This window comes from Suricata suricatta, chromosome 3 (genome assembly GCF_006229205.1).
Source record: "Suricata suricatta isolate VVHF042 chromosome 3, meerkat_22Aug2017_6uvM2_HiC, whole genome shotgun sequence".
Lineage (NCBI taxonomy): Eukaryota > Metazoa > Chordata > Mammalia > Carnivora > Herpestidae > Suricata > Suricata suricatta.
The window spans coordinates 69,231,666-69,244,163 of NC_043702.1; the positions used below are offsets into that span (position 1 = coordinate 69,231,666).

The 12,498-nt window shown below is 36.3% G+C and overlaps 1 protein-coding gene across 6 annotated transcripts in view; it reads right to left on the minus strand.

Moving 5' to 3' along the window:
* MARCHF7 (membrane associated ring-CH-type finger 7) overlaps positions 1–12,498 on the minus strand; it is a 50,215-nt gene that overhangs the window by 13,508 nt on the left and 24,209 nt on the right. For all 6 annotated transcript variants that reach the window (XR_003906657.1, XR_003906656.1, XM_029934519.1 and 3 more), the window contains 3 exons: positions 7,565–7,754; positions 5,515–5,682; positions 1,904–3,008 (listed from right to left, as the gene is read on the minus strand). Coding sequence is in view for 4 of the 6 variants with exons in the window: in XM_029934519.1 (XP_029790379.1) it covers positions 1,904–3,008; positions 5,515–5,682; positions 7,565–7,754 (1,463 nt within the window). In the remaining 2 variants the exon portion in view is untranslated. The remainder of the gene's footprint in view (positions 1–1,903; positions 3,009–5,514; positions 5,683–7,564; positions 7,755–12,498) is intronic.

Sequence of the window (12,498 nt, forward strand, 5' to 3'; positions counted from 1 at the left end):
TACCCACAAACTCTCTATGACAAAATAATCAACAACTACTGTTTTATAATCTAACCAGACAGGGTGGTGACTGGCTTCATTTGTTTCTCTCTCTGTAAAGTACTAAGCTAATGCTTTGCCCTCTGTTTAACCACTGCCCTCAAAATAACCTAACTTTGAACATAGGAAATATAACAGTTACTGCATTCATCAGCAGAGAGCTTATAATCAGAGGAAGTTACTATGACACTAAACCTAACACTACCAGGGCATCTTTTTCCAAGAAAGGAAAAATAGCAAACTTCAAATGCAGAAAGAGAATAGTCCCATGGTATAATTTGTCCTACATAAGGAAAAAAGAGAATGCCTAATGTCCAATATCCTAGACTCTCTTGATCCCCAGAGTTAGATTTGAATGTATTTCTTAAAAAATAAAAAATCTAAAACAATAGTATAAACTATGCTTCCCAATAATTCCATTACATTAGGCCTTAATAAACAAGAAAAAGCAAAAACCCAAAACACCCCAGTCTTAGCTTTACCTGTCTTTTCTTCCTATATTTTACATGAACTATCCTAATAGATTTTATAAAAAAATTATTTTAACAGATAAAAAAATTTAAGTACACTAAAATGACAAATAATCAAATTAGGATTCAAATCTCTGATCTTCCATCTTTTCACTCTTACCAGATTTTTAAACAACCTTCAACTGTACAACGATTATATGTGCAGAAAGAGTCTAAGCCTTAAATTTAAACTACTATTTCTGTCAAATATTTACAATATATAAAGAATATCTTGGGGCGCCTGGGTGGCTCAGTCGGTTAAGCCTCCGACTTCGGCTCGGGTCCGATCTCACGTTCGTGGGTTCAAGCCCTGCGTCAGGCTCTGTGCTGACAGCTAGCTGAGAGCCTGGAGCCTGCTTCCGGTTCTGTGTCTCCTTCTCTCTCTGCCCCTCCCCTTCTCATGCTCTGTCTCTCTCTGTATCAAAAATAAATAAAAACATTAAAAAAAAAAAAGAGAGAATATCTTGGGGTGCCTGAGTGGCTCAGTCAGTTGAGCGTCCAACTTCAGCTCAGGTCATGATCTGGTGGTTCGTGGGTTCGAGCCCCACGTCAGACTCTGTGCTGACAGCTAGCTCAGAGCCTGGAGCCTGTCTTCAGATTCTGTGTCTCCCTCTCTCTGACCCTTCCCCACTTGTGCAGTCTGTCTCTCAAAAATAAATAAAAAAACATAAAAAAAAATATTCTGCGTACACAGACTTCAAAAACAAAATCATTTGTGTGAATGATTTTACATCATTCTAAAAGAGTCTGAGATGAGAAATACAAATAAATGGTAAATAAATCTTATTAAGGCTAAGACAGATGGTTTTGATCATTCATAAACCACTGGGGCCCCTTTAGCAATCCTATTTAGCAATGGTCTACAAGGAACAGGGTAAGCCATTAAGATTTTTTTGCCTTTTTATGCAAAAAGCTGTATTGAAAGCTGGTTAAAAATAACCTTTAGACTATTTATTGATACAATCTATACTCCTAGTGCCTACCTTCATTATTAATTTTCATCCATTTTACCTCTGAGAATCTAACATCTTAGTGGGTATAAATTTTAAGGAAGAAATTTCAGATATCAATGTTATGAGAAGCCATTTCAGAAATAAAGTTCTCTGGGGCACCTAGTTGACTCGGTTGAGCATCTGACTTCAGCTCAAGTCATGATCTCACGATTTTGAATCCCACATCAGGCTCACTGCAAAGCCCACTTCAGATTCTACCCCCCAATCCCCTGGCCCCTTCCCCACTCATGTGCTTTCTCTCTCAAAAGTAAAACATTAAAAAAAAAAGTAACTAAAAAAATAAAGATTTCCTCCTCTAACCTGCTCTTGCTTTACAGACTTATGACAGGTATTCAAATTTACCTCTCTTTTATTTTCTGCAGTCTTTCTGGGTCTCTTGAAGGTGCACTTTTAGTTTTATCACTTTTTCCATCAGATGAATTCCAACCTGAAGGAATAATATCTACAGTGATCATGACATTGTCGGTCAAATTATTTCCAAGTGCTGGGGGGACTGCGAATCGAAATAAGGAACCAGGAAGGATCCCTGTTAATCCTGTATTTCTTCCACTGTGAGCTGGATCTGGTGTGGAGCCGCCTGTAGCGGCACTACTCGATGCTGCAGATGCTTGTGATCTGTTGGCAGTGGCCCCCAGGGGATCACTCTGTGCTTCAAGGTGAACCACTTCATTTGATTCTCTTCTAAAAATATGATGAGATCTAGATGGTATATCAGAGGTAGGTATCCTTGAAGATTCATCTCGTCCCTCTCGTCTCCTTCTAGAAAACAAAGGTGTGCATCTATTTCTAAGTGAGGAAGATAACCATGGTCCTGTATTTCTACCTTCAGATTCTTGGTTAAAATTCTCTGAATCAGGCTCAGAGCTATGATTTTGGCTAAGAGATGACAAACCCCATCGTCGCCTAAGAAATCGAAATCCCTGAGAAGCTTCAGATGCCCTATTATCAGAAACATCAGAAGTTGACACTGCATTGCTACGAGACTGTGAAGCTGTCAAGATTCTTGGAGAAACGTAAGAATTTTCAGAACTCGATCTTGTATTCAAGGAATCCTGACTAGATCTTCGGGGAAAAAAGGTAGATGACATACTAGAAGCTATACGTGACAGCAATCTTCTGGTTGAACGTCTACCTTCGTTGTCAGAAGATTCTTGAAATGATCTTTGAGATGAACCAACCCTATCTGAACTGCTTATGGTTGAGGTTTCATCTCTATTTGAAATATAAGAAAATCCAGGCTGTGTACTGCTTTGGGGAGATTCCAATTCTCTTGGAGAAAAATTTGATCTTAGAGAATTTCTACTAGGGTCCCTAGAACATGGTACAGTATGATGTTCAGAAGGCATTTGGTGGTTTGTGGATGATGTATTCAACTGTAAAGTGCTCAATGAGTTATCTTTTGGTCTTGCTCCCTGTGAATATGAAGAAGGAACTCTGTCTTGAACATCTATTTTTAAAAGAAAAGAAAGATAACCAATTACATGAAATAATGAGTATTATTAAATTTATATTTATTAATCATTGCAAAATGAAACACTGGATTCAAAATGACACTGCTATATTATGAATACACAGCATAACTATTATAGAACACATAAATGTACTTCTCTTTTTATAGTGCTAAGTCAACACTATAAACTGAAAAGAAATGTATCATAGCTAATGAGAAAAACACTTATATCTACTAACTTGATGAAGGTAATAAGTCTGAATTTATTAATCAGAAATTGATATGGTAAATATCAAATATCTAAATGGATAAGGAATTTTATTTTTATTTAAAAATGTTTATTTTTGAGAGTGCGTGGGGGGGGTAGTAGAGAGAGAGGGAGACAAAGGATCCAGAGCAGACTCTACACTGACAGCAGAGAGATGTAGGGCTTGAACTCACAAACCATGAGATCTTTATCTGAGCCAAAGTCGCATGCTTAACCAACTGAGCCACTCAGGCACCTCTAACTGCATAAGGAATTTTAAACGGGCCAAGTAATTCACTGTAAAAGACTCTTAAAACACATAATGGCAAAATAATCCTAGAAAGACTGTTTTGGAGATTTTTTCTACTCTGCAAGAAGTATAAAAGTTATTTCATACAAATACCTAGCCTTAAAAATTTATGGCAAACCTTGGTAACAGCTGAAACTTCATCCAATCTTTTTTCTCTCAAGTTCAAAGCAGTGATTCTTATCTCTGGTTACTTATCAGACATACCTCTGCTTTTCAATACTTGCTGGAGTCAGAAAAGAGCCCACTACTGGTGGTTCTAATCTTGAAAAGGAATGAGAAACACTACAGCATTCTTTTATAAAGAATTCTCATCCACAGCCTTAGCTTAAGAGTAAGACTGCTGCTGTGCTAACACATGGACCTTTAAGAAGGGTTAAACTAGTGGCTAAATCTATTCTACCTTATACTTTTAGATGTTCAAATCTAGATGCCATTGATACTGTATACTAGAGCTCCTCCACCTAACACCAAACAAATAAAAAGAAGTTTTCATTGGTCATTGGTCAAGGTAAAAGCTTGCCCCAATAAGCTTATTTAAAATAACCTAAATAGGGCATGCTTGGCTGGCTCAGTTGATGGAACATGTGTCTCTTTATCCTGGGGTTCTGAGTTTGAGCCCCATGTTGGGTGTAAAAATTATCTTAATAAAATTTTTTTTTGAATTTATTTATTTTGAAAGAGAAAACACAAGGGGGGAGGGTAGAGAGAAAAGGAAAGAGAGAATCCCAAGCAGGTTTCCGTGCTGCCTGTGCAGAATCCAATGCAGGGCTTGATCTCATGAACTGTGAGATCATAACCTGAGCCAAAATCAAGTCAGATGCTTAACCAATTGAGCCACCCAGGTGCCCCTAAACAAATGTATTTTCTTCTACATAAATCAAACTCCACTTTTGCCTGCTAGATCTGTCAATTTCAATATGCTCTTTTTGTTTTTCAGTATTACTATTTTATGGCATTTAATTTTGAAAACCTTAAGCTTAATGTATATTGACAGAAATAGTGTGCATCATTATTTCAACTGAATGAATAAAGGCACATTCATGTTAAACACAAGTAATTCTAAATTATGCCTTAAAATGCTGATTTCAAGCTTTAGTTAGGTCAGAATTTTACCACTAAGTAGTTAATACACAATACACTTAACCCCTGAACAACATGAATTTGATCTGCATAGGTCCACGTATCCGCAGATTTTCTTGGTAAATACAGTAGGCAATATATATGTATTTCTCTTCCTTATGATTTTCTTAATAACATTTTTTCTCTTCTCTAGCTTACTTTATTATAAGAAATCATCATATAATACATACAACATCTAAGTATATGTTGATGAACTGGTTACATTTTTTGGAAGGCTTCCAGGCAGCAGTAGGGTATGAGTAATAAAGTTTTGGGGGAGTGAAAAGTTATACAAAGATTTTCAACTGCAATGAAGGAAGGGGCAGACAGGGGCCAGTGCCCTGACCCTTGCATTGTTCAAGGGTCAACTGTATTAACACAAATGTTTTGGGGGTATGCAAAAACGATTTAGTATACTTTACAACATACACATTTTTTAATAAAATATTTTTAAAATATTTTAGACAGAGCTAGAGAGCACGAAAGAGCGTGAGCACAAGAGGGGGAGGGGCAGACAGAATCCCAAGCAGGCTCCAAACTGACAGCACAAAGCCCAATGTAGAGCTCAATCTCACGAACTATACGGAAACCAAGAAAGTTAACGGACTAAGCCAACCAGGTGCTCCAACACATACATATAGAAAATTATAAGGAGACCGAATCCAGATACTACTGTACATCTATTTTAAACTTTTTATTTTTTAAACTATAAAAACAAATAAGCTAGTATACAGTATAAATACATACTAAGTTATTTTGAAATCTCCATAAGATGCACTTCATGTATTCGTTTGCACTATAATTTTAATATAACAAGTTATACATACATGATGAAGTTGTGAAATCACCACTTCGGTGGCTATAATCCATAAGACTACTAATGGAAGAATCTGATCTTCTCTCTAAATCTCTTCTCTCTCTCATTAAGTCAGTCCCAAATGATCCAAGTACCATTGATGAAGATCTAGGAACTTGATTATGCCTCCAAGAAGATTCTTAAAATAACAGAAAATATTTTAATTTAGAAAATGCCTTCAAGATTTCTGGTGACAAATATGTGGTACAACACAGGTATGTTATTATGATTTGTTACATAGTTGCAATCAGAAGCAAAATTCAGCAAAACATAAAATTATTCACTATTGAACTCATCACGTATAAAATTATTTCCTTCTCAAACACATTCTTCTCTAACTCTAAAATTTACCACCCAGCCATGATGTTAATGTCTCAGTAAGTAACCTGCTAGAATACCTGACCACATCACATGAGCATGACATAAAATAATTACAAAACAAAATGCAAAGCTGGTCAATGATGCAGAGTTTCCTGAAAAGTCAATGAAAACTAATATTGGAGAACAGCCAAAATCAAGCCATCTCAAAATGGAAAATGTTTTACTATAGACACAAGGTATTTTATCAGAAATATTATCATTGCCATCACACTTGGTTCACTCTTAGTCTAAGAATCAATGTACTGTTGCAATCATAATCTGAAGTTTTAAGTGAAATAATATCTAACAAAATAAATTAAAAATAAGTCTGAAAACTTTCCCCCCTAACTATTTACCTTGAAATTTTGGTTCTTCCTTTCCTAGTCCCAATAGCCTTATTGATTCCTCCTCATTCAGGGAAATGGCCCAGGGTATTTAATGCTATGCCTTCACAGAGTAGAAGAGACCAAAAGTATCTGTGCACAATGGTGTTTGTCTACAATGTTAAGGACAGTCTGCTCTTATCCATCACACTACTCTTAATATACTCCTAATGGGCAGTATCTTTCCCCAGGAGGTCCTGCCTATCAAAATAGAAAGGAATCCCTTACACTAATTCAAATGATAATACAAATACATTTCAAGAATTTTATCTCCAATTGTGTCATCACAAATTCTGTCTCATCTTTAAACTATTTCAGGTATTTCCTAGTTTTTCATTTGAAAAGGAATGTGAGGAGGGAGCCTCCTGGTCTCTCAAGGAAAAGAAGTTTTCAATCCATGCAATAAATGTATGTCTGTGAGTACAAAATACCATCCATGGAGCTTAATGGGTAAGTCATGTAAATCCCAGGATGGTTAAGTGACTTGTCCAATGCCATACAAAGGGCCAGTATTGAATCATCACTTCAGATTCCTTATATATACAACTCCAAGTAGAATACTACCAACTATTTTTTGTTTAAAGAATTTCTGTGTTGGGGCGCCTGGGTGCCTCAGTCGGTCAAGCCTCCGACTTCGGGTCAGGTCGGATCTCATGTTCATGGGCTCGAGTCCCGCGTCAGGCTCTGTGCTGACAGCTAGCTCAGAGCCTGGAGCCTGCTTCCGGTTCTGTGTCTCCTCTCTCTGCCCCTCCCCCTCTCATGCTCTGTCTCTCTCTCTCTGTATCAAAAATAAATAAAACATTAAAAAAAAAAAGCTAGATACTAAGGACATTCTTAAAAAAAAAAAGAATTTCTGTGTTTTCTAAATATAAGTATGTAACACAACATTCACCATTTATAGAAGATATGCTTAGGTTAGAGAATGGTAACATATCAGTAAATTTGGCTTTCCAAGTATAACAATTAAAAAGAAAGTGAACTCCTATATAGTAACAGGCAAAATACAATCTGATTACCAAACAGATCAGCTATTCTAATTAATCAAAATATACTAACCTTGTTTATATAGGAAATTTGTATCAAATTTAGAAAAAAAAAAAATCTAAGACGAGTTAATTTTAGTTTCAGCACTAACTTTAGGTAAGATTTTTAAATCTCCATTACATTTCTGACCCACAGTCTTAAATGTAGAACTTATTAAATAACACTGAGTTTTTGGTAAGAGGGCTTTAGTCCACAATGCATATTTAATAATCCTTACACAAATTTAACTCTTACCTGATACAGCATTTAAACCATGTCCAGTATTTCTCCCGGCTGAGGTAGATGTACAGTTTGTACAGGAAAGTTTAGGTCTTTTTGAATCATGATCCCGTTGCTGGTTTTGTGATCTTGAGCGTGCTCCCTGAGTTATCTCAGATTCACTATACCATGTAGACTGAAATGGTGATGCTGATGCTGATGTAGACTGTAAGTTTAAAAAAACAAAACAAAAACAAAAAAAAACCAATTGTAACGGAACAACAAAATGCTTTTCATATTAAATTTAATCGCCAAATTCCATTCATTCCTCACAAGCATACATTTTTCTACTATGTAGGTTTTTCAGTCTTGATCCTTTCTACTCACATGTCCCTTTACTTTATACTGTAATTGTACTTTGCTGGGTTATCAATCTGATTTAGATGAAATCTATGTAACTGTGTATGAACACTCAGGTTAGAAAAAACTGAGGAAGAAAATTCTTACACAATCATTCTGTTTTCCTGGTTTAATATTTCAAACGCCTGAGAAACCTACGTCCTATTCCTTAAGGTGAACAGAATATGAAGTACTAATATATAAACGAATTATGAAAACTCTACTATAAAAACAAGATTTTTAAAATAATAAAAAAATGTATCTTGGATCTAATGCCCAGAAATACATTCTGTATTTTTCTCAGAATGTAAATGGCATTAAAAAAAAATTCTAATATCTGGAATGTTTTCATCAGTGAAGATACAGGTAAACATGAACATATTAAACATAGTATATATTAAAATTCTTAGCTCAAGGTTTTCTCTTTTAACATATAAATATACATACACAAGTTATAATAACCTAAAACACAAAAACCACTCAGAACATACAAACTATTTCACTTCCTCGTAATTCTTTAATTGGTTAAGCAGTTTATTCTATTTAAGGCATAAAAAGGAAAAGGATTAGTCTGTTCCTTTAAAAATATAGGTTTAAATAATAACATATTTCAACTGTAATTGTTGGAAGTTTCTATTATGCTTCAATTACGAGAAACATACTGCATGCTTTCAGAAAACTATTAGTTCAGGGTCCCTCTACAGAATAAACCTTGCACACATGGAAAAGCAGAATGAAAAGCTGAGTAAGTAGGAATAGGCCAGATAAGGATTTCACCCATCCTTTGCCCAGTGGATATTCTGCAAATTCAGTGTAGCTTCAGCTTAGTACAAACGTGGTCTCACAAGCCTTCTACACCAAGTCCTCTCCACAGAGCCTCAATCAGTGAACTAGAGTAGCATCAGAGATGAAATTCATTAGATTATTTTACAAGCAAATCATCTTATGTACCATCATCAAGTTAGCAGGGACCATATGCTATATGCCACTAGATTCTAAGACCTTTGGATTTCAGAGGTCAAAATAAAGAGGTTTTAACTTAAAAATTTAGAAAGAACTGCCATGTTGACAAGCAAGGAAATCTAAATTAGCAAATAACATCTAATCCCACACAGACTTTTAAAAGGGACATTTTAAATACTCCCCAAACATTACAACATAACAGAATAAAATAGACTTTAAAGGGAGTAATCTTGGGGCGCCTGGGTGGCTCAGTCGGTTGAGCCTCCGACTTCGGCTCAGGTCAGATCTCACATTCGTGGGTTCGAGCCCCCTGTCGGGCTCTGTGCTGACAGCTAGCCAGAGCCTGGAGCCTGCTTCCACTTCTGTGTCTCCTTCTCTCTCTGCCCCTCCCCCTCTCATGCTCTGTCTCTCTCAGTCTCAAAAATAAATAAAACATTTAAAAAATTTTTAAAAAAATAAAGGGAGTAATCTTTATTCATAGAAAATCTTTTCCTTATTTTTCTTGTTTTGCATGGACCAAATAGTTACCATTTCTACAAATAGGACTTTGGTAACTACTGAAGGAGAAAATACCATCATATTAATCACTTCTTAGAAAGATCCTTAAAACATTGTAAAAGATGAAAAAAGTGGAATGAACAGAAAGTAGGAAAGCAACTACGAAGTCTTTGAAATAGCAGGAAATTTAAGTCCTTGCAACAAAAGCAATGGGAACAGAGAGTAATTATAAGAGATGAAAACTTATCAAATTTAGAGACACTGTGAGAAATGAACTAAAAGTCTAAGATCAATTCAGTTTTCATGCACTGGCCACTGCTGGGAAAAGACACACTCACTGCTCAGGAAACAATTTTCATGACTTACCACTCTACAATGGGGGAGAATCAAGAGTACACTTATCTTGATATGCATGGAGTAACCTACAGAATTGTTGAATCATTATGTTGTATATCTGAGCCTAATAACACTGTACGAATAAGGTAGGAATGTCCTCTGTGATAATGTAAATTATACTTTCAGTCCTACCTCACTCCTCAACCTCCAGAGAGAAGAGAGGGGCGAAGGGTTAAAGAGCCAATGTCAAATGACTTAGTTAATTAGACTATGTAATGAAGCCTCCAAAAACCCCAAAGAACTTGGTTCAGAGAGCTTCTGGATTGGTGAACATGTGGAGATGCAGGAGAGTGACATGCCTTCAGAGGGCACAGAAGCTCTGCACCTTTTCCCCATATCTCACCCTATTTTTCTCTTCACCTGGCTATTGATTTGTATTCTTTAATAAACCAGTAAACATGAAGAATTTCCTTGAGTTCTGTGAGCCACTCCAGCAAATGAAAAACTAAGGTGGGGGGCACCTAGGTGGCTCAGTGAGTTAAAGTGTCTGCCTCTTGATTTCAAATCAGGTGATGATCTCACATTTCGGTAGTTCAAGCCCTCCATCAGGCTTTTTTGTGACAGCACGGAACCTGCTTAAGATTCTTTCTCCCTCTCTGCTCCTCCCCTGCTCTCACTCAAAATAAATAAATTAAACTGAACAGACAAAAAAAAAACCCAAAACAAAATAAATCTTTTTAAAAACTAAAAGCTAAGGTGGATATTGATGGACCCTACAATCTGTAGTTGGTTGGCCTGAGGCCTGTGACTGGCATCTAAAGTAGGGGACTGGGTAGAAGACAGCCTTGCAGGACTTCCACTAACCCATGGAATCTCTTGCTATCTCCAAGTAGATAAGCGTTAGAATGGAACTGAACTCTTGGACACATCAGTGGTGTCCAAGGATTAGTGGGTTATGTGAGGGATCCCACCCTCTCCTACTTTGGAACTGGGTTGGGGAACCCAAGAAGGCCCCCTAACATCAGGTATAAGGCAAAGATGTCCCCCCTCTCAGCACTGCTCTTCGTTTTATATCCTCTTATTTAAAAAAAAATTGAGATATAACTGCCATATAACCTTAGTTTTAGATGTATCACGTGATGATTCTGTGTGTGTGTGTGCAGCATATGATGACTACAGTAATTCTAGTTAACATCTGCTATTACACAAGTTATAAAATTTCTACCCTTGTGACTGAGAACTTCTAAGATCTACTCTCTCACCAATTTTCAAATATACCCTATGGTATTATTAACTAAAGTCACCATACTGCCCATTATATCCTCAGGACTATTTTATAACTGGAAACTTATACCTCTTGGGCACGTTCACCCATTTCCCGAACCCTACCTCCCAGACTATGTATGGCAATCACCAATTTGCTCTCTGTACCCATAAATTCAGAGTTTTCTTTAGATTCCATATTATAAGTGAGGTCTAATTAGGGATTTGTTTCTGCCTGACATATTTCACTTTGGCATAATGTCACCCATGCTGTTGGAAATCGTAGAATATTTTTCATTTCTATGGCTGAATTATATCACGCTGTAAATATACACACAAAATCCCATTCATCTATCAATGGACACTTAGGTTGTTTCCAAGTTTTGGATATTGTAAATAATACTCAATGAACATGCAGGTGTACTTATTAAAAGTAATGCCTTTCTTTCTTTCTTTCAGATAAATACATGGAAATAGAAATGTTATCACATGATAGTTGTATTTTTAATTTCTGGAAGAACCTTCATAATGTTTGCCATAATGACTACACCAATTTACACAATTTCCACCAACAGTGCCCGAGGATTCTCATTTCTGCATACCCTAGCCAACACTTGTTAATTCTCATCTTTTTGGTCGCTATTTTTGAGATGATAGGTCACTGTCTTCTCGAACAAGTGACGTTGAATATCTGTTCATGTACCTATTGGCCATTAATATGTCTTTTTGGGAAGAATGTCCATTCAAATCCTCTGCCCAAACAATCAGATGGTTTATTTGCTACAAAGCTGTATGATAATTACCTTATATATTTGAGATTGACCCCATATAAGGTATATCCTATTTGGTAGACTGCCTTCTCGTTTTGTTTTGTTGGTTTTTTTTGCTATGTAGACGCTTTTTAATATGCTGCAGTCCGTGTTTACTATTGTTTTGGCTGCCTATGCTTTTGGTGTGAAATTCAAAAAATTACCAAGTCCCCTGTCAAGGATCTTACTGGCTAGATTTTCCTCTAGTTTTATGGATTCAGATCTAATGTTCAGATCTTTAATCCATTAAGTTGATTTGTGTATTGTGTTAAGATAGTGGCCCATTTTCATTCCTCTACATATGTCTTTTCTGTTTTCCCAACACCATTTATTGAAGAGACTTTCTGTTTCACACTGCACATTCTTGCTTCCACTGTGGTCAATTAATTGACCACATACGCATGGGTTTATTTCTGGGCTTTTTATAGTGCTCCACTGATGCAACGGCTTTTTATGCCAATTATCATAGTGTTTTGATTAGTCTTAAGGTGGTAATCTAGTTTGAAATCAGGGAGCACAAAGCCTACAGTTTTGTTCTTCTTTTGCAAGATTGCTTTAGCTATTGGGGCCTTTTGAGATGCCAAATTTTAAGATTGTTATTTCTGTGAAAAATGGCACTGGAATTTTGTTACAAACTGCACCAAATCTGTAGATTGTCTTGGGGAGTACTGAATTTTTTTTTTCAATGTTTATTCATTTTTG